Raw genomic sequence first — 23,218 nt, 5'->3', positions numbered from 1 at the left:
AGGTCCGGGGAGAAAGACGGGGGGGGGGGAGAGACCCAGAGGATGGGCAAGGGGTATAGTCAGAGTCAGCATGAACATTGACTTCTCTAACTTCTGCTAATGCCCCACCTCCCCCTTGTACCCCATCCGTTATTTATTTTTATACACACATTCTTTTTCTCACTCTCCTTTTTCTCCCTCTGTCCCTCTGAATATATCCCTTGCCCATCCTCTGGGCCCCCCCCCCGTCTTTCTCCCCGGACCTCCTGTCCCATGATCCTCTCATATCCCCTTTGCCAATCACCTGTCCAGCTCTTGGCTCTATCCCTCCCCCTCCTGTCTTCTCCTATCATTTTGGATCTCCCCCTCCCCCTCCCACTTTCAAATCTCTTACTAACTCTTCCTTCAGTTAGTCCTGACGAAGGGTCTCGGCCTGAAACGTCGACTGTACCTCTTCCTAGAGATGCTGCCTGGCCTGCTGCGTTCACCAGCAACTTTGATGTGTATTGCTTGAAATTCCAGCATCTGCAGAATTCCTGTTGTTTGCGTTTTAAAAAGACTTTAGCTAGTTTTGAACAGTGCAATGCAATTACCCACATCCATCCAAGGGCAACGCCTCACTTCAATGCTAGAACTTCTGACAGTACATGGTCACGATGAATTGTCAACCTAGAACAAACTCGTTTGTTTGGAATGGGATTCAAATCCACAGCTTTCTGATCCAAAGTTAGAATATTACCACCGAACCTTGGCTGAAACCTTGTGGAACTGGTATGCATTTCTGGTTTTGGATTTTCCACCATCTCCGAAAGCTTACTCAGAGACATTTCCCAACCTAAATTCATGATATCTCTGATGCCTTTCCACTCACTTTTGCTCTACTTCTAGTGCTGCTGCCATTAGTCCATTTTCCAGTGTACCATTCTCTCTTCTTTACCTAAGGATCTCCTTAAGCTTTGACTAAAAATTTGATTAAATTTCCTAACACTCCCTCTGCTCAGGCTTGGTTGTATTTGTCTGGTAGCTTTTCTACCTTGAAAAACTCTATTGTCGATCAGGGCATCGCACAAATTGATTTATGGTTTCCAAATTTAAGCCAGACAGTAAAGCATCAAACAACTGAAGCAGTTTCTGACTTCTCCTCACACTGAAAATCCAGTTGTTCTGCCTATTTCAGTTTTGGACACTTTCCAACTTCCTACCAAATCAAGTCTTTCACAAGTCTGGACTTGCCCCACATCAAGCATCATCCTCTGTTAATCAAAAAGCCATTTCTTTTGCTTTAAATGCAGAATACCTGCCTTTAGGTCTCCATGAATGCTCTGAAAGTAACTTTGGTGCTCCCTAGCTATAATAGACAAGGGTGATAGGCATTAAAGAAAATTAGTCATGCTGTCTGTGCCTGATCATTTCATGCCATTGATGAGCTCAGCAAAGTAGCACAAACACATATGCTCATTGATCTAAGGTGGTGAAAGTTAACTTTTGCATTTGTAAGACTACAGGATTTTAAAAATTATTGGTTCTCAAACTTGTTTTGTTGAGCCTGCTTCAGAGAAATGCACAATTTCTGCACCCACTCCACTCTCCACACAATCTAAAGCCTAGTTTCACCCAAAGCTGTCCTAACATTGTTAAATCTACACCATGACCTCCAAGGAGACATCCTAGAGTTTGTAATCAGCATCTTAGATCATCAAAGGAAAACAAACAAACCCAAAGAGGTGTGGAATGCAGCTGCAACGTCACTGTTCAGACTTCCTTCAGTACACTTAGAAACTGCAGTGGACCAGCAAGATGCATGTTACTCAAGATCCATCTGTGATATGGACTTAATGAGGGGGGCTGTAGTAGATAGAGATGTAACCAGTGATCTTATCCTGAAAGCCATTCAAATATTGATTTTGCACAATATCTGAGCTCAATATCTTCACTAAGATTTAGTTACCATTTATACAAAAAAATCAAGACATTGTAAGACAATAACGTTATAAGGCAATAACTAAAGCAGGAACTTAAAAGAAGTTCATGTTCTGTTCTGATTATCTTTATTTGTAGGGGAGAACAATGAATCATAGATATGTCTAGGTGAAAGTTTTTTTTGACAGTAACGGGTATGCACACATTACTAAAATCGACACATTAAAATAAAAGCTTTAACTATACAACTATACAAAGAGTGGGAATAAACGGGACCTTTTCAGAATGGCAGGCAGTGACTAGTGGGGTACTGCAAGGCTCAGTGCTGGGACCCCAGTTGTTTACAATATATATTAATGACTTAGACGAGGGAATTAAATGCAGCATCTCCAAGTTTGCGGATGACACGAAGCTGGGTGGCAGTGTTAGCTGTGAGGAGGATGCTAGGAGGATGCAGGGTGACTTGGATAGGTTAGGTCACTGGGCAAATTCATGGCAGAGGCAATTTAATGTGGATAAATGTGAGGTTATCCACTTTGGTGGCAAGAACAGGAAAACAGATTATCTGAATGGTGGCTGATTAGTAAAAGGGGAGGTGCAACGAGACCTGGGTGTCATTGTACACCAGTCACTGAAAGTGGGCATGCAGGTACAGCAGGCGGTGAAAAAGGCGAATGGTATGCTGGCATTCATAGTAAGAGGATTCGAGTACAGGAGCAGGGAGATACTATTGCAATTGTACAAGGCCTTGGTGAGACCACACCTGGAGTATTGTGTGCGGTTTTGGTCCCCTAATCTGAGGAAAGACATCCTTACCATAGAGGGAGTACAAAGAAGGTTCACCAGATTGATTTTAAACGCAAACAACAGGAATTCTGCAGATGCTGGAAATTCAAGCAACACACATCAAAGTTGCTGGTGAACGCAGCAGGCCAAGCAGCATCTGTAGGAAGGGGTGCAGTCGACGTTTCAGGCTGAGACCCTTCGTCAGGACTGATGAAGGATCTCGGCCTGAAACGTCGACTGCACCTCTTCCTACAGATGCTGCGTGGCCTGCTGCGTTTACCAGCAACTTTGATGTGCGTCACCAGATTAATTCCTGGGATGGCAGGACTTTCATATGATGAAAGACTGGATCGACTACGCTTACACTCTCTGGAATTTAGAAGATTGAGGGGGGATCTTATTGAAACGTATAAAATTCTAAAGGGATTGGACAGGCTAGATGTAGGAAGATTGTTCCCGATGTTGGGGAAGTCCAGAACGAGGGGTCACAGTTTGAGGATAAAGGGGAAGCCTTTTAGGACCGAGATAAGGAAAAACTTCTTCACACAGAGAGTGGTGAATCTGTGGAATTCTCTGCCCCAGGAAACAGTTGAGGCCAGTTCATTGGCTATATTTAAGAGGGAGTTAGATATGGCCCTTGTGGCTAAAGGGATCAGGGGGTGTGGAGGGAAGGCTGGTACAGGGTTCTGAGTTGGATGATCAGCCATGATCATACTGAATGGTGGTGCAGGCTCGAAGGGCCCAATGGCCTACTCCTGCACCTATTTTCTATGTTTAATATGGAACAAATTGTTCTTACAAAATGGATGTTTTTACTTGTATATCTAAATTTTCTTAAATGTTGGTACTTTGCTCAGAAATACTACAGGTCCTTATTTTACTAGAGCATTTGACAAAATCTCTCAAGGGAAGTTCATCTTGAAGATGAGGCATCTCCTTAAAACAGAGATGCACAGAAATTTCTTTAGCCAGAGGGTGGTGAATTTTTTACCACAGACAACTGTGGAGGCCAGGTCGGTGGGTGTATTTAAGGCAGAGATAGGTTCTCGAATGCACATTTCATCAACGGTTACGGGGAAAAGGCTGGAGAATGGGATTAAGGAGGGGAGAAAAGGATCAGCCATGATTGAATGGTGGAGCAGACTCGATGGGCCAAATGGCCTAATTCTGCTCCTATGTCCTATAACATAGTCAAAATAATGAGTTCAGTGATGGCCGCACTCCATTCTGGAAAAAATTGAAATATTTATAAACAGATTATGATTGTATAGCCTCCTACTAACATCACATTCATGGCAGTTCAGTTTTCTTCAAATTACTCCATCAGTAATGATGGTCTGTTGGCTCATCCTCAACTCTGCTGTTCACCAACTCAGGAATTTCTGTCTCCTACTCAATTCCCCTTTCACTCCAGTAGCTTATTCACCCGACCCTGCTCATTCTACATTCATCCATCTCCTTTGAATGGATTATTGTTCTCTTCACAACTTGGGTCAAAAGGTTCAGAGGGCTGGGAACACTCAACCGAACAAGTTCCCTTTTGAAGTCAGACTTAATGCCAAACATCCAAACTTCTTAGGCATTTTAGTAAGCAGAATCTCTTTTGATGTTGGAACACAAATTGGAGACACAAGGGACTGCAAATACTGTAATCTGGAACTGTAAACAACCCGCTGGAGAAACTTGGCACATTGAGCAGCATCTGTGGGAGGAAGGGATTTTGTCAACAGTTCAGGTCAAAAACATACCTCAGATACAACCTGAAATGTCAAGAATTCTGTTCCTCACAGAGATGCCATCCAAAGCACCAAGTTCCTCCAGCAGACTGTTTATTGACAAAAACAGAAGCATGTTACCATTTTGAAACTGGAGCCTGAAGGTGTAGCATATGACAGTTCCACAGAGAACAAAATACCCACACTTGGTCTCTAAAGTCTCACTGCTCACTCACTCCACCAATAGTTCAATTGAAAAGTTCTCATCTTCTGCTCCTTACCTCAACAACCTCTAGCTCTGCCCTCAAGCATGGGTTTTGTCCTACTATATGCAGCTCCTAAGGCTAACTTCCCCTCTCTATATCTAAAAAGTGAAAATTCTTAAATCACTTATCCGAATGTCTTTTTCCTTGACAACGTCGTTGTGAATCACTATTTGATGACAAGGATGTCATCTAAATCAACTGTTATCCTTTTATTAGTTTTAATACACAAGTACAAAGGAAAATATTTCATTCATAACAACTGTCACCTTTGCCCCACATTCTTGCTGAATCACTATCAGTTTTCTCCTGCCAAAATCCTTACTCATGCTCACGTTAAATCCCAAACTATCCCATAACACCTGAATTCCCTCCCATTTCACCCTCTACTCCCCCAGTATTTACTGAGCTCATTAAGAACTCTCTCCCTTATGCCCAAGCTCACAATGACATTGTTCACTTTCACTCTAGCTTGACACATACAACGGCTTCTGACCAGCAACACTTACTTGAAAAATCTAACTTTGTTCGAACCCCTCTAAAAGGGGAATTACTGTGTTCCCCAATTCTATCCCCATTCTTAGAGGCCTTGCTTTGTAAGGCTTTTTTCCTACATTAAGTGTGAAACAGAAAATGTAACTAGGCAGTTCTGTTGATGTGGTATTTACATGGTGATTCATTCATTTCCCCACAACTTTGGATTTGTGAAGCAAAATTCCAAGTTCCTTATAACCACCGAACTTGAATTTAGCCCAGTTTTGTTTGACAGATTAGCATAATGACTGCTGACAGTTTTATATTGAGATCCACTAACATTAATCTTTAGGTTCCAACCAGCCTAATCTTTGCCCCTTTACTGTGAAGAGAGAAATAGATGCTAATTAAAACCTGCAAATGAACTTCAAGGTGGAATAAAACAATTCAGATTATTAATCCAGGATGCTCAGCAATGAATGTTAATTAACATTACTACTCAGCTATTAAATTCCGTATGTGTAAGAAACAATTCTAAATAAACATACCATGAGCCTGCACTCAGGTTGGAGGAGCAATACCTCATTCTGTCAGGGTAGCTTCCAACCTGATGCCATGAACAGTGCTTTCTCTAACTGCTGGTAATATCTCGTCCTCCCTTCTTTTCCCCATTCCCTATTCTGACTCCTCTTACTTCTTCATCACCTGCCGATCACATCCCTCTGGTAACCTCCTTCTCCACCTTTCTCCCACTGTCCACTCTCCCCTCCTATCAGATTACTCCTGCTTCAACCCTTTACCCCTTCCATCTGTCACCTTCCATCTTCTCACTTCATCCTCCCTCCACCACTCACCTGGTTTCACCCAACACCTGCCACCTCTCATCTCCCCACTTAACTTACTCTGGCTTCTGCTCCCTTTCTTTCCAGTTCTTATGAAGGATCTCAGCTTGAAGCATCAAAACTGTTTATTCTTCTCTATAGATGCTGCCTGACCTGCTGAATTCCTCCAGCATTTTGTGTGGGTTGCTCTGAATTCAGCATCTCTTGTTAAGTTTATGCTAATAAACCTATTAATTTTCATTTTGATAAACGTAACTCAAGCTGATTCAAACAGAAAAAAAATACAAATTTTAAAACCCAATATGGAACATGATTTAGTGTAGTGGTTAGCACAACACTTTACAGTTCAGGCTACCTGTGTTCATTTCCGGTCACTGCCTGTAAGAAATTTTTGCATTCCCCCCGTGACCATAAGACATAGAGGGAGAATTAGGCCATTCAGCCCATCAAATCTGCTCAGCCATTCCATCATGGCTGATCCCAGATGCCACTCTGCTCCATTCACCTGCCTCCTTTGATGGCCTGACCAATCAGGAAATGATTCATTTCCACCTTAAATATATGCACAGTCTTGGGTAGAGCATTCCACAGATGTACTACTCTGGCTAAAAAAAAAATTCCTTCCTTACAAGGGGAACCCCTCAACTTTGAGCCCGTGCCCGCTGGTTCTGGATACACCCACCACAGGAAACGTCTTCTCCACATCCACCCTATCTAGTCCTTTCAACCACGTGGGTTTCCTCCAGGTACTCCCGTTTCCTCCCACAGTCTAAAAATCGCACCAGTTGGTAGATTAATTGGTTATTGTAAATTGTCCTTATTAAGCTAGGGTAAAAAATGGGAGGGGGGGCGGAGGGGGGTTGCTGGGCAGCATAGATTGAAGAGCTGGAAGGGCCTATTCCATGCTGTATCCCAATTTTTAAAAAAATTAAAGATCTTGCTGAAAAAGTTGAACCAGTAAACAGTTATAGTTGCACTGGTTAAAATGCAAAACATTAGCGTAGTGAGATGGGAGGATTAATGAAGAGATTGCAAAATTGAATCTCTCAGCCATCAGAATGCCTGATACTGCATCATCTGAGTATCAATTCTCTTGGAATGATTTGAATCATTGGGTATTTTTTCACCCAAGTCGAAGAATCCTTTCCTGTGCCTCATTTAAGAAGAGCATTTTCCCCCTCCCCACCCGTCTTTCATTCTAAACATCGAATAAGTGTTTTTATAACTGCACCACCCTCCCTCACTGACCTTCTGACTTTACCTTGCCCTTCCCCTCGATCAGACATAAATCACTTGACATCAATAAAAACTTCATATATCAAGGCAACATTTTTATCCAAATGGCAATTAAATAAATTTGGATTTCTCGTAACAAAGCAAGTTAAAGCAGATGATTACACTTCCATTATATCTGATGAACATTGCAGATGGAGAGTATTGCCCCACTACAGACTTATAATACATTAAACATTTAATTAATTTCAAACCACTTGAAATCACTACATTTTTACAAAAATGAAGCAACTATAAATACAACAGATCTAGACATTACGTTGTGTGTCCACAACAAAAGTACTGTTTCAGAACAGGACAAGATATTCAGGGCTCAGGGTGATAACTGCATCCATTTCCTTGTGGAAGCTTTTCTCTCCCCCTGCGTTTGATGGATTCTGCCCATTTTAAAATTATCCATTCTGCACAAAAGCCATCTTAACTTTTAGTTAGAATTTCAGAATGTACTCTTTTACTGTACATTGCCAGAGTATACACCAATTAGTTGCTCTGAACTAGCTGTCCTAGAACTGGCTTTCAGAAGATCATGTTACTGCTAGAATAAATAAGGATCTCTGATTATAGATACATGTGCACAATTTTTATAAAGCATCCATCCCTGTGTAGAAAACATTCATTGCAGTTTCTAGTAACACAGTAGTCTGAAAATGAACAACGTATGCCAAGATCAAAACATTAAAGAATTAACTTAGGAACAGGGCTCAGGGAAAAACAGGGTGCAATAAGCGTTGCATAAACTTGATCCAATTGAACACTCACCATTCATCCTTTTTAAGTAAGTCATCAGCTGCCTGATGAAACTGAGTGGTCCCACCCATGGCATTAAAGCATAGGTCAGATTTGGGGTCTCTGAACTTCTCAAGAATCACTTCACACTTTCTCAGTAGATCATCAATTCCCAGATCCCTAAAAGGAACAGCAAGGACAAATTTCACAATTAATTCAACCAGGCAATTAAAGGTTATAACTGGTCAAACAAAATTATGTTAATGACTAAAAGTATGCACCAGAAAACTTAGATACACAACAGTTGATGTCAGGCTATAGTAACCCTTAACCACTAACCTGTTAAGTAATTCCAGTTCAGTGTTTCTTCCATATAGTCCAGACCTCAGAGGCACTCCCCTCCCTTCCAACTTCATTTGAGAATACAAAACAAAAATTCTTGCAAAGAGTTTTTTTTAAAAAACAAGCTTTAAGCGAGACTTGTTTTATACTGTACATCATAGTGTATTTTATTTTGCATTTAAAAATAAAGAAAAAAACCAACATTAATGGGACTGCAGTTGAGAGGGTGAGTAGTTTCGAGTTCCTCGGTATACACATCACCGGAGAGCTCACCTGGACTGTTCACACCAGCTATGTGGCCAAAAAAAAAAAAAAGCACAACAGCATCTCTTCCACCTCGGGCGACGAAAAACTTTCCTCAGTTCCTCAAGATCTTCTACAGGGGCACCACTGAAAGCATCCCGACTGGCTGTATCACCACCTGGTACAGGAATTGCACCAACCTTGATCACTGGGCACTACAGGGAGTGGTACGGGCAGCCCAGCGCAACTGTGGATGTGAACTTCCCTCCACTGAGGACATTTACAGCAGCAGGTGCAGAAAGGCGGCCTGGAAGATCATCTGGGGCACCAGTCACCTAAACCATAAACTGTTTCAACTGCTTCTGTCTGGCAAATGGTACCGCAGCACTAAATCCAGGACCAACAGGCTATAGGACAGCTTCTTTCTACAAGCTATTAGACTAATAAGTTCACATGTCTGTACATTGCAACGGAGTCATAACGCAAAGATTTTTACTCCTTCATGTTGTAGGACGGATTTAAATAAATTCTGAATTCCAATTCTAAGGGCCTATTATATGCTTGATCTCAAAAAATAAATGAGGTAAACTAAGAATTCTGCTAAACCCCGAGTGGTTTAACTAGATCATTAATTCATTGCCAGTTGAGGGATTTTAATAATAAACTAGATTAGTAGTTTCTACTTTCATTCTTATCCACTTTGGCAGCTCATGCTGTACAATAAGAACAAAGCTCGAGCACAGAGAAAAGCAAGCAGCTAGAACTGCAGAAAAGTGGCTTCTCAGAGCTTGCAATACCCAACTGCCCTTGATAAATGCACTGCTGGCAGAATTGTGTGACTCTAGATAACATGGTGCTGTTGGAGATATTTTAATTTTATTCCCCCAATAAAAGTGATTCTGCCAGCTGTCAACCACGGCAGTTCCACTGGGACACAACATCTGAGAAAGCTGCAAAACCCGGCCCAATTTACCAAGCAATCCACAATGCCTGGTGAAGACATGATCAGGTTCAAACCAATTACTGGCCCAAGGCTGCACCCTGGTGACATCTCAGAATAGGAATTTGTTCTTAGTCACATGCACTAAACTTGTTCTACCTATCACTTAATGTTAACAATTAGTTAACATTTGATTGGACCTGTGATAACATCTCTTTGCTAATGCACCTCAAGGATGTGCACTTACCTCATTGTCTCACTCCCTCTACAGTCATGACTGTGTGGCTAAGCGTAGCTCAAATAGCATCTACCAGTTCAGAGATGACCCCACCACTGTTGGTGAAACCCCAGGTAGCAACAATGACAAATCAGTAGTGAGATAATCAGCTAGTTGAGTGCTGTCACAACAGTAACCTCACACTCGATGCCAGCAGGACCAAGTTGGTTGTGGATTTCAGGAAGGACAGTCTGGAGAAAATGCAAAAATCCTCACTGAAGGATCAGCAGTGGAAAGGGTGGGCAGCTTCAAGTTCCTGGGTGTCAATATCTCTGAGGATCTTCCCTGGGCCCAGCACAATGCAATCATGAAGAAAGCACAGCACTGTCTCAAATTCATTTGGAGTTTGAAGAGATTTGATATGTCACAGACATGTTGCAAACTTCTACAGATGTGGTGGAGAGGTGGCATCCATCACCAAGGACCTTCACCAAACAGGACATTCCCTCTTCTCGTTACTACCAACAGGAAAGAGATACAGGACCCCGAAGACCGACACTCAATGATCAGAAACAGCTTCGTCTCCTCTGCTATCAGATTTCTGAACCGTCTATGAACTATCTCACTACTTTTTTCTGCACTATTTATTTGTTAATTTAGAATATTTTTATCTCTTTGCACTGTTCTGCTGCCACAAAACAACAAATTTCATATCATATAAGATAGTGATAAAAGTCTGATTCTAATTGTTCTACTCCCACATAAACTCATCTTCGTTGACTTCAGTTTCCACGCTCTCATCACCACTAGGGCAGTCGAGGATTCTGCTGTAAGGAATGCTCAGTTACATGAACATGTTATAGCTTGAAGATCCTCCAAGTAAGATACATCCCAGCCCATCACAGGTAAAACCCTCCCCACCACTGAGCACAGCTACATGGAAGGCTGTCGCAGGAAAGCAGCATCCCTCATCAAGGACCTCCACTACCCAGGCCATGCTCTCTTCTTGCTGCTGCCATCAGGAAGGTAGAGGAGTCTCAGAACCCACACCAGGTTCAGGAAGAGTTATTACCCTTCAACCATCAGGCTCTTGAACCAGTGGGGATAACTTCATTCAACATCACTCACCATCACCAACCTGTTTCCACAACTTATAGACTCACTTTCAAGGACCCATCTCGTGTTCGATATTTATTGCTTATTTAGTTATTATTATCTTCTTTTTGTATTTGCACAGTTCGTTACCTTGTGCACTTTGGCTGTTTGCCCCTCTTGTTGAGTGCGATCTTTCATTGATTTTATTGTGTTCCTTGGATCTACTGTGTATAACCTCAAGAAAATGAATCTCAGGGCTGTATGTGGTGACATACATGGACTTTGATTATAAATTTTCTTTGAACTTTGATCAGCATTAGAGCCACAAGTAAAAGCTCAAACAATGAAAAATTAGGAGGCCAATCTCAGTCACAATCACCAGAGCAACCTGGCAGGCTTCAGCATTCTGCCAGATGAGGTGCGTGAGTGAACCTTCAGAGGCTTAAAGAAAAATCCTTGTGTAAAGTTAACCAGACCCCACCTTTCCTTCCTCTGCCACTAGCTCTATGCAGACGACTGACCATTGTTTAAACGTGGATCTTAAATTAAAATTGTACAGACACAGTATGTGTGACCTTTGGGGTAATATGAGGCCAAGGTCATCCATTTGCCTTCACATGCACCATACCACCAATTCCACCTCCCTCCCCCCCGCATCTCTCCCAGCACCAAAACCAGGCACCCTCTCACTAACAAATATATTTAACAAAAACATGCACTTCTCAGGGTGAAATACTCTACATACTTGGAAAGATTGCTAATGAACTGCATGCCCCATATTCAGACACATCTCCATTCACACAAGGAATGCCGGAGGAGGGAATTAAAGCAGTATCAACATTTCCCTCCCCAAATCACATTTTTCTCCACTGCTAATTACTTTGTATAGAAGTAGACCAGGATGACAGATGAAATAACAATTCAGCTATGTTTCACTCAAAAATGTCATTGTTCTTTCCTGGTACATCAAGATACAATAATCTTAAACGTTTAAACAGCCCATAGAATTGCCTGCTCTGTGGAGAGTACTTAGTTTTTTTTGAAGAATTCTGAGAAAAGCAATGACTTATTTTCCTTGTTCGAAAAAGAAAATTTATACAATTTAATCATTTGCCAATTATGTTTTACTTGGACAGCAACAATGAATTGTTTAGATGTCTTGTATACGCTGTCCATATACAAACCCTATGGTGCCTGTACTTTTATACTTGTTACACTCAGCAAGATTCTAAACATGAAATTAATTTCTTGGATAAATTCCAAACACATTTTAACTTAAAGCTAAACCTCAAAAAGTGGATTATTCCTTTAGAAGCAATGGTGTAAACTTAGAATTAATGGTGGTTGCTTAAGCAATAAAATTGATACTAAAAGCAAATTAGTGCACGATGCTCACCTTTTCCATACTGCTTGAAGCTCCATGATGTGCTGGCAGCATTGCTTCAGTTCCTCAGCTTCTGTAGGCAATGACTGAAGAGATTGTTGCTGGAGGCCTGCTAAGTAGCCAGGAAATCTCTGGGCCAAGGTAAAATATTCACGGTTAAAGCCATCAATTTCCTGTAATAAATGCAAATATTAGGTTATGATTTTATCTCAGTTAGACCAAACTTCATTCTTTGCCTTGGATTCACACTTCTGTTCACTCAGGAATGATTTTGGAAAATCCACATATTTCCTCGATTCTGCATAACAACATGCTATTCGTACAAAGTGCCATTCAACAAAAGCAACATCTGTGCGTTAACCTGGATGTTTTTTTAGAAACATAGAAAACCTACAGCACAATACAGGCCCTTCGGCCCACAAAGTTGTGCCGAACATGTCCCTACCTTAGAAGTTACTAGGCTTACCTACAGCCCTCTATTTTTCTAAGTTCCATGTACTTATCCAAAAGTCTCTTAAAAGACCCCATCGTATCCGCCTCCACCATCGTTTCCAGCAGCCCATTCCACGCACTCACCACTCTCTAGTAAAAAAAAACTTACCCCGACAACTCCTCTGTATCTACTCCCCAGCACCTTAAACCTGTGTCCTCTTGTGGCAACCATTTCAGCCCTGAGAAAAAGCCTCTGACTATCCACATGATCAATGCCTCTCATCATCTTATACGCCTCTATCAGGTCACCTCTCATCCTCCGTCGCTCCAAGGAGAAAAGGCCAAGTTCACTCAATCTATTCTCATAAGGCATGCTCCCCAATCCAAGCAACATCCTTGTAAGTCTCCTCTGCACCCTTTCTATGGTTTCCACATCCTTCCTGTAGTGAGGCGACTAGAAATGAGCACAGTACTCCAAGTGGGGTCTGACCAGGGTCCTATATAGCAGCAACATAACCTTTCGGCTCCTAAACTCAATCCCACAATTGATGAAGGCCAATATACCCTACGCCTTCGTAACCACAGAGTCGACCTGCACAGCTGCTTTGAGTGTCCTATGGACTCGGACCCCAAGATCCCTCTGATCCTCCACACTGCCAAGGGTCTTACCATTAATACTATATTCTGCCATCATATTTGACCTACCAAAATGAACCACTTCACACTTATCTGGGTTGAACTCCATCTGCCACTTCTCAGCCCAATTTTGCATCCTATCAATGTCCTGCTGTAACCTCTGACAGCCCTCCACACTATCCACAACACCTCCAACCTTTGTGTCATCTTACTAACCCATCCCTCCACTTCCTCATCCAGGTCATTTATAAAAGTCACGAAGAGTAAAGGCTGATTTATACTTGTGCGTCAAATGTACGCCATAGGTACGGCGTAGCAGTGAACCCTATACCGTAGCCTAACACGCACCTCTCCCAAAATGTAACTACGTGTCGCCACGTCACAGACCACAACAACTGTGACTGGTCCGCTTGGTAGCATCGCATTTCCTCCTACGCTGCAATAGCTTGCCATTGGGCTACTGAAGGGCAGGGAAGGAACTCTGGCTGCAATGCTTTCCATAAAGCTTTACAGTCCTCCGAAATTATGGAGGACCTTGTGCTTGACGCCAGTTTGTAGCTAGCTGCTACAGCCTGTTGACTTCCACCTGATTCTAAAACTCGAATGGTGGTTGCCAGTCTCCGAGTACACTGTGCGTACGCTGATGCGAAATAAATGGTTGGAGACGATGAAGCAAATCGTCAAATCTACCTGCCGACATCCGAAAATATTTGAAATGCATTTCCTCGTCCATGTCTCTCAGTGGCCGGACGAGCACAGAAAATTCACCCTCTTTCAGTTTCAGTCGCCATTGTTTGAAGTTTGAGTTTCTTTGTTTCAACACGAAGAAACTCAACACAGTGGCATAGAAACCCCACTGCCAACTAGCGTTTTGGCAGTGAATTGCAGAGCGACGCAGATACACCAACGCACAAGTATAAATGCTCACAATGGCGTAGCCCACTTGCACAGGCTGCGGCGTAAGCTAGAATGCACAAGTATAAATCAGCCTTAAAGGTCCCAGAATAGATCCCTGAGGCACTCCACTGGTGACCGACTTCCATGCTGAATATGACCCGTCTACAACCACTCTTTGCGTTCTGTGGGCAAGGCAGTTCTGGATCCACAAAGCAATGTCCCCTTGGATCCCATGTCTCCTTACTTTCTCAATAAGCTTTGCATGGGGTACCTTATCAAATGCCTTGCTGAAATCCATATACACTAAACCTACTGATCTTCCTTCAATGTGTTTAGTGACATCCTCAAAAAAATTCAATCAAGCTCGTAAGGCACGACCTGCCCTTGGCAAAGCCATGCTGACTATTCCTAATCATATTATACCTCTCCAAATGTTCATAAATCCTGCCTCTCAGGATCTTCTCCATCAACTTACCAACCACTGAGGTAAAACTATCTCCACTCCCTTTCTTGAATAAAGGAACAACATCCGCAACCTCCAATCCTCCGAAACCTCTCCCGTCCACATTGATGATGTAAAGATCATCACCAGAGGCTCAGCAATCTCCTCCCTCGGCTCCCACAATAGCCCGGGGTACATCCCCCTTCTTAATATCTACATGCTCAAGCTTTTCAGTCTGCTGCAAGTCATCACTACAATCACCAAGATCCTTTTCCATAGTGAATACTGAAGTAAATTATTCCTTAAGTACCTCTGCTATTTCCTCCGGTTCCATACATACTTTCCCACTGTCACACCTGATAGGTCCTATTCTTTCACGTCTTTTCCTCTTGCTCTTCACATATTTGTAGAATGCTGTGGTGTTTTCCTTAATCCTGCCTGCCAAGGCCTTCTCATGGCCCTTTCTGGCTCACCTAATTTCCTTCTTAAGCTCCTTCCTATTAGCCTTATAATCTTTTAGATCTCTAACATTACCCAGCTCTCCAAACATTTCGTAAGCTTTTCTTTTCTTCTTGACTAGATTTATTACAGCCTTTGTACACCATGGTTCCTGTACCCTACCATAACTTCCATCTTATTGGAACATACCTATGCAGAACTCCACACAAATATCCCCTGAATATTTGCCACATTTCTTCTGTACTTTTCCCTGAGAACATCTGTTTCCAATTTAAGCCTCCAATTTCCTGCCCAATAGCCTCAAAATTCCCCTTACTCCAATTAAACACTTTTCTAACTTGTCTGTCCCTATCTCTCTCCAATGCTATTGTAAAGGAGATAGAATTATGATCATTATCTCCAAAACGCTCCCTTACTGAGAGACCTGACACCTGACCAGGTTCATTTCCTGATACCAAATCAAGTACTGCCTCTCCTCTTGTAGGCTTATCTACATATTGTATCAAGAAACCTTCCCGAACACACCTAACAAACTCCACTCCATCTAAACCCCTTACTCTAGGGAGATGCCAATTGATATTTGGGAAATTAAAATCTCCCATCACGACAACTCTTATTATTACACCTTTCCAGGATCTGTTTTCCCATCTGCTCCTCGATATCCCTGTTACTATTGGGCGGCCTATAAAAAACACCCAGTAGAGTTATTGACCCCTTGCTGTTCCTAACTTCCACCCTCAGACTCCGTAGACAATCCCTCCATGACATCCACCTTTTCTGCAGCTCTGACACTATCTCTGATCAACAGTGCCACGCCCCCACCCCTTTTGTCTCCCTCCCTGTCCTTCCTGAATCATCTAAAACCCAGCACTTGAAGTAACCATTCCTGTCCCTGAGCCATCCAAGTCTCTGTAATGGCCACCATATCATATCTCCAAGTACTGATCCATGCTCTAAGCTTATCCACTTTGTTCACAACACTCCTTGCAGTAAAATAGATGCATCTCAAACCTTCGGTCCGAGCACGTCCCTTCTCTATCAACTGCACTGCATCCTCCCTCTCGCACTGTCTACAAGCTTTCTGTATTTGTGAGCCAACCTCCTCTTCCCCAGTCTCTTCAGTTTGGTTCCCACCCCCCAACAATTCTAGTTTAAACTCTCCCCAGTAGCTTTAGCAAACCTCCCCGCCAGGATATTGATCCCCCTGGGATTCAAGTGCAACCCGTCCTTTTTGTACAGGTCACACCTGCCCCAAAAGAGGTCCCAATGATCCAGCAATTTGAATCCCTTCCCCCGCTCCAATCCCTCAGCCACGCATTTATCCTCCACCTCATTCTATTCCTATACTCACTGTCGCATGGCACAGGCAGTAATCACAAGATTACTACCTTTGGGGTTCTGCTCCTCAACTTCCTTCCTAACTCCCTGCACTCTTTTATCAGGACCTCTTCCCTTTTCCTACCTACATCATTGGTACCAATACGTACCACAACCTCTGGCTGTTCTCCCTCCCACTGCAGATATCTTGGACGCAATCTGAAACATGTTTGAAGATCTGTCTCTTCACACAAGAAGTCAAAAGAATTTAGAGACTCGTATGGGAAAACAAAATCTACAATCGGCTCTTCCATTCTTATGTCATCATTCTTGGGCCATGTATTTGATTGTTTCTGTGTTGAACCCCTCAAGTTTCCTTCCTATCAGCACCATGGAAACACTCAAGTCATAAATAAATGACCTGCAGTGCTTACAACCGTAGGCAACTACACACAAGCCTTAAATGATGGTCTTGCCCCATCTCATGAATGAATAAAATGGTGACAATTTGCTTCCACAGTCCTTTGAGAGCTCAAACAACTCAACTTCTGAGAGAAAATAATCATTTCACCTGTCTTAAATAGGCAGCTCGTTATTCTTACAATGACTCTGAGCTCTATAATCCACCACAGGAGAAAACTTTGTCTCTGCATTCACCCTGCCAAGACTACTCAAGACTTTTAGTGTTCCAACCTAATCCCATTTCACCTTCCTAAACTCCTGCAGCCACACACCAAAGCTTCTGACGTTGAAAATCAAAAACTAAGAATTGTTTCTGTTTTAGGTCCTATAGATGCGAGCCCAGCTTGTCCAAACTCCCCTCAAGATCCATTCCAGGTATTAATTTGTTAAGTGTCCTCTGAACTATCTGACTATTCAAAATTCCTCATTGTTTGCCAGGTGGCATTTGCTAAACTACCTTTCCACTATTTGGTTCACTAGAAACTTTTTTTAAAAAAAAGTACAAGACACAATACAAGACAAATGAAAAGAATGTCTATTCAGCCCATTGAATATGTTCTGCTATTCCATCATGATTGATGTATTATCCCTTTCAACTCCATTCTCATGCTTTCTCCCTGTAAACTTTGACTCCTTTATCAATTGAGAACATATGAACTTTAAATATACTCAAGACTTTGCCTCTACAGCCGTCTATGGAAATGAATTCCACAGATTCACTACCATCAGGCTAAAGAAATTCCTCATCTCTGTTCTAAATGGACATGCTTCTCTTCTGAGGTTGTGCCCTCTGGTCCCACTATAGGAAACATCCTCTCCATATCCATTCCATCTAGACCAGGAGTTCCCAACCTGGGGTCTAAAGACCCCTTGGTTAATGGTAGCAGTCCATGGCATTAAAAAGGTTGTGAATCCTTGACTGCAGGCCATTTAATATTTGATAGGCTTCAACATGATTTCCCCCTTATTCTTCTAAATTCCAGCGAGTACAGGTCAAAGCCATCAAACGCCCCTCATACTCTAACCCTTTCATTACTAGAATCATTTTCATGAACCTCCTCTATACCCCCTCCAATGCCAGAACATCCTTTCTGAGATAAGGGGCCCAAATTTGCTCACAGTACTCCAAATGCATCTGACTGATGCCTTATAAAGCCTTAGCATTATGGTCTTGCTTTTATATTCTAGTCCTCCCAAAATGAATGCTAACATTGCATTTGCCTTCTTTACCACTGACTCAACCTGCAAGCTAACCTTTAGGGAATACTGCACAAGGACTCCCAAATCCAACTGCACCTCCAATTTTGGAATTTTCTGCCCATTTAGAAAATAGTCTACACCTCTGTTCCTCCTACCAAAGTGTAAGACCATGCACATCACTATCTTCCATTTGCCACCTATTTGCCAATTCTCCCAAACGTCCAAGTCCTTCTGCAGAATTCCTGGCCCTCCACCCATCTACAATACGCATCATCCACAAACTTAATCACAAAGCCATCAATCCCATCATCCAAATCATTGACATATAATGTGAAAAGCAATCCCAACACTGACCACTATGGAACATCACTAGTCACCTGCAGCAAACCAGAAAAGGCCCCCTTTATTCCCACTCTGTTATCTGCCAGTCACCCTATCCTCTGTTGATGCATCTTTCCTGTAACACCATGACATTATCCATCTTGTTTAGCAGAATCACGTGTGGCACCTTGTCAAATGCTTTCTGAAAATCCAAGTAAATAACATCCACTGACTCTCGTTTGTCTATCCTGTTATTTCCCATCTGTCAGGCAAGATTTCCTCTTAAGAAAACCAAGCTAACTTCAGCCTATTTCATCACATGCTTCAAAGTACTCCAAAACCTTATCCTTATTAATGGATTCCAACATCTTGCCATTCACTGAATTCAAACTGGTCTACAATTTCCTGTCATTTGCCTCCTTCGCTTCTTAAAGAGTGGAGTGACATTTGCAGTTTTCCAGTCCTCAGGAACCATTCCAGAATCTAGTGATTTTGTGTTTAAGATCATTACCAATGTCTCCACAATCTCTTCAGCTCCCCCTGCTGAACCCTGGGATTGTTTACGTCTGGACCAGGTGACTTATCCACCTTCAGAGCTGTCAGCTTCAGTAATAGCAACTACACTCACTTCAGCCCCCGACACACTCGAATTTCTAGCAAACATCTGTCTCCTTGAAGGCAGATGCAAACTACGTAAAATTCTGCCATTTCTGTGTCCTCCATTATGACCTTTCTAGTGTCATTTTCCAGCAGTCCAATAACTACTCTAGGCTCTCTTATACTCTTAATACATCTAAAAAAACAACTGGTATCCTCTTTTATATTATTGGCCATGTTGCCTTCATATTTCATCTTTTCTCTCATGTCTTTTTCAGTTGCTATCTGTTGGTTTTAAAAGCTTCCCAATCCTCTAATTTCTGAATATTATTTGCTATATTTTATGCTCTTTCTTTTGCTTTTACGCTGTCTTTGACTTCCATTGTCAACCATGGTTGTGTCATCCTCCCTTTAGAATACTTCTTAGTCTTTGGTCTGTATCTATCCTGCTCCTTCCAAGTTGCTCCCAGAAACTCCAGCCACTGCTGTTCTGCCGTCATCCTTGTTAGTGCCCCCTTTCAATCAACTTCGGCCAGCTTCTCTTTCACACCTAATTCCCTTTACTCCACTGTAATACTGACTCATTTCACTTTAGCTCCTCGCCTTCAAACTGCAAGGCAAATCCTCTCATATTATGATCATTGTTTCCTAGGGGTTCCTTTACCTTAGGCTTCCTAATTAAATCCAGTTCATCATTTAACACGCAATCCAAAATAGCTGATCCCCTAGTGGGCTCAACCACAAGCTGCTCTAAAAAGCAATCTTGAAGACATTCTACAAATTCCTTCTCTTGGGATACAGCACCAACCTGAGTTTTCCAATCTACCTGCATACTGAAATCCACCATGATTATCATAACATTGCCCCCTTTACATGCCTTTTCTATCTCTTGTTATCATTTGTATCCCACATGCTGGCTACTGTTCAGAGACCTGTATACAACTCCCATCAGGGTCTTCTTACCCTTGCAGTTCCTTAACTCTACCCACAAGGATGCTACATCTTTCAATCTCATATCAGCTCTTTCTAAAGATTTGATTATTTTTAAACCAATGGAGTCACACCATTCCCTCTGCCTACCTGCCTGTCCTTTTGATACAATATGCATTCTTGGATGTTAAGTTCCCAACTATGATCTTCTTTCAGCCATGACTTGGTGATTCCACAACATCATACCTGTCAATCTTTAATTGTGCTACAGGATCATCTACCTTTTCCAAATACGGTATGCATTCAAATACAACACCTTCAGTCCTGTAATCATTGCGCTTGTCTATATTTCCTCCATGTAACACTTCAACTTATCCCACTGACAGAAATTTTGCCCCATATGCCTCCCCACTCAAAGTCTCACTGCAGGCTGCATCTACTTATATACCAACAGTCACATCCTCAGTTCCATCACTCTGGTTCCCATCCCCGTCAAAATTTCTTTAAACCCTCCGTAGAAGCTTCAGCAAACTTGCCCACAAGGATGTTAATCCCCCTCTAGTTCAGCTGTAACCCGTTGTTTTTGTACCCAGAAGAGTTTCCAATAATCCAAAATTCTGAAACCTTGCCCCCTGCACCACTTCTTCAGCCACTCATTCATCTGCCAAATCATCCTGTTCTTACCCTCACTGGAGCATGGCACAGGCAGCAATCCAGTGATTACTACACTGGAAGTCCTGCTTTTCAGGTTTCTACCTAACTCCCTATATTCTCTCTTCAGGACCTTCCTTTTCCTACCCAAGTCATTGGTATCAATATGTACCATGACTTCCAGCTGCTGACTTAGAATATTGTGGATGTGATCAGAGTCATCCCTGACCCCAACATCCAGGAGGCAATATACCATCCAGATGTCTCTTTCAAGTCCAGAAAATCTCCTGTCTGCTCCTCCAACTATGGAATCCTGTATCACTATTTTACTTTTCCTCTACTTCAGTTCTGAGCCACAGAGCCAGACTCAGTGCCAGAGACCTAATCACTGCTGAATGTCAATGGATAAAATTCAATCCCCCTAATAATAGGTAACATGTCCTCTACCCGAATTAGGTGATGTACCAACCTTTTGCAAATCATACACTAAGGACACCCAGATCTCTCTCCATCTTCGACTTCTGATTTCAAATGACAGTTCATCTTCCTCCCAAACGGAATAATTTTCCATTTTCACACATTACACATTACAGTTTTGCCAGATACTATTCATCCTTCTGATTCATCCCTTATAGCCTCAGATCCTGTTCAAAACTTAATTACTGAACTGGCTTGGTTCACTAGCACATTCAAAAGGTGGCTGTTGGAGCTTTCACCCAATGTTTGTATGAATAGTTAAAAATAAATAGAGTGGTACCAGCAGCTATACTCCTGGCATATCACTTATTACTCTTACTAACTAGAAAGTGACCCATTTATGCCTGAACTCTTGTTCTGTTGGCCAGCTGTTCTTCAATCCATGCAAATGTTTGTTCTCACACCATGAGCTTTATTTTATCCACCAGAATCTTTGCTGTCTGTGGAAGTGTAGCGACAATATATCCAGTGGTTCACCTGTTTCCACACTATACATTACTCCAATGAACTACACAAGTGTAATTTCCCTCTCTGGGTTTGCCTTGAATTTTTTTTGAAGTGCCTGTTGAAATGTCTTTAGTAAAAGCTTCCAATTTTCCCACGGCAGTTATCAGCTGACCTTTGGTTCCCAGTTTTGTGTTTGGACAAAGCAGTGCATTTTCAATTTTTCAATCTAATGGAACCTTCCATACACTCTGGGAGTTATTTAACCTCTCTGCTCATTCCTTACTCAGATAAAAGAGTTGCCCTATCAAGTGATTGTGTCCGTATTCTTTGGAGCTAAGAAGAATGGGGGCGGGGGGGGGGCGTTGTATTTGAAACACAAGGTCCCTAGCAGGCATAGCAGTGTAGATATTGAGATATTTTTGTTAGTGGATAAGTATTAGATAGGGGAATTAGTTTCAGGACAAAGAGCCACAAAATCAAGATATAAAGAAATCTCTTCTTGCAGTGGGCGTCGAACCTCTGGAATGCTCTATTGTTGAATAGCCAGGACTGTTGCAAAGTGCTTAGGATGCCAAATCCAGGCTTTTAAAATCATAGTTAGATTAAACAAAACAAACAAAAAAACACTTTCCATCACTGCTCTGTGACTTACAAATCATTTTATAGTAACTCTTAATATGGGAGTTGGCCATTTGTAGTAGACTCTGGGTAAGAAGCACAAGAGGAAGTCATCAAAAATCAAAAGTAGCCTTAAAAAAAATCTTTGCAGCATTATATTTAAGGATGATAGATAAAACATACAGGAAAGCAGGATAGAATTAGAGGGAGATTGTATGGGGTAGTTCCTAAACAGCATTATTTAACACCATCATGAAAGTGCCTCAGCTTCAAGCTGGAAAAGGGAAAATGTAATTGAGATTCAACAGTGAGTGCCCACTTGTAACATTCTTAGTGCAAGGTATACCAGTAGATAGTGGCTAGAGGTTGGTTCAGAATTGTTGATCCCTGCGAGGAACAAGTCACTGCTACCCAGTGTCTGCAAGGACTGTTGGTGTGGCCATGAAATCATAACCGAAGGTATAAAGAAAGGAAGATATCGGGGTAAAAGACTATTTAGAATGTTTAGAGGCAATTTTATTCACCAGTGGTAATATTTACACTTTAAACACAAAAGCACGTTTCTGCTTTAAAAGACACAGAAGCATATTGTACCCCATGGCAACAGCTTCAACACCTGTGCAATGTTTCATTCATATACTTTTTAAATATATGCCAAGTGGAATAATCTGGGTTGCAGATGTTATATTTATCGACTGTAATATGAGTTATTTTTATATTATGCTTGTTCGATGTGAGGTGAGAAGCTGTGCCTTGAGGGAAACAGCAGGGACAAACCACTTCCATGGTGAGTTAGCTTAATGCAGAAGGCACTACCATTAACTTTCTTGTCATTAAGTCACACTGCATGGAAAAAGGCTCTTTGCCTGACAGTACTGAGCTATTTCTCAGCACTTGGTTGTAGCCTTCCACATCATGGCATTTCGAGTACTTATCTAAATACTTAAATAATTTGCAATTACTGGACTTAATCCCTTCCTAATCACTCTTTGGGTGAATAAATTCTTTCTCAAAACCACTTTAAATTGCCTATTCTTTGCCTCAAACCTCCAGACACAGACATTCCTGCTAAGTGAAAAGAAGGGGTGAAAAAAAAGAGAATTGCCTACTATC

The 23,218-nt window shown here is 41.9% G+C and overlaps 1 protein-coding gene across 2 annotated transcripts in view; it reads right to left on the bottom strand.

Annotated features, from left to right (window-relative positions):
• LOC134342345 (uncharacterized) overlaps window positions 1-23,218 on the bottom strand; it is a 93,521-nt gene that overhangs the window by 61,888 nt on the left and 8,415 nt on the right. The window contains exons 4-5 of one of the 2 annotated variants that reach the window (XM_063040349.1): window positions 12,232-12,392; window positions 8,032-8,178 (exon numbers count right to left, since the gene is read on the bottom strand). In XM_063040349.1, coding sequence (XP_062896419.1) covers window positions 8,032-8,178; window positions 12,232-12,392 — 308 coding nt within the window. Of the gene's footprint in view, window positions 1-8,031; window positions 8,179-8,337; window positions 8,422-12,231; window positions 12,393-23,218 lie in introns of those variants that run through there. The other variant, XM_063040350.1, reaches the window with a different exon arrangement.

The sequence above is a fragment of the Mobula hypostoma genome, chromosome 2 (genome assembly GCF_963921235.1).
Source record: "Mobula hypostoma chromosome 2, sMobHyp1.1, whole genome shotgun sequence".
Lineage (NCBI taxonomy): Eukaryota > Metazoa > Chordata > Chondrichthyes > Myliobatiformes > Myliobatidae > Mobula > Mobula hypostoma.
This window is presented reverse-complemented; position numbering and strand designations above follow the sequence as displayed.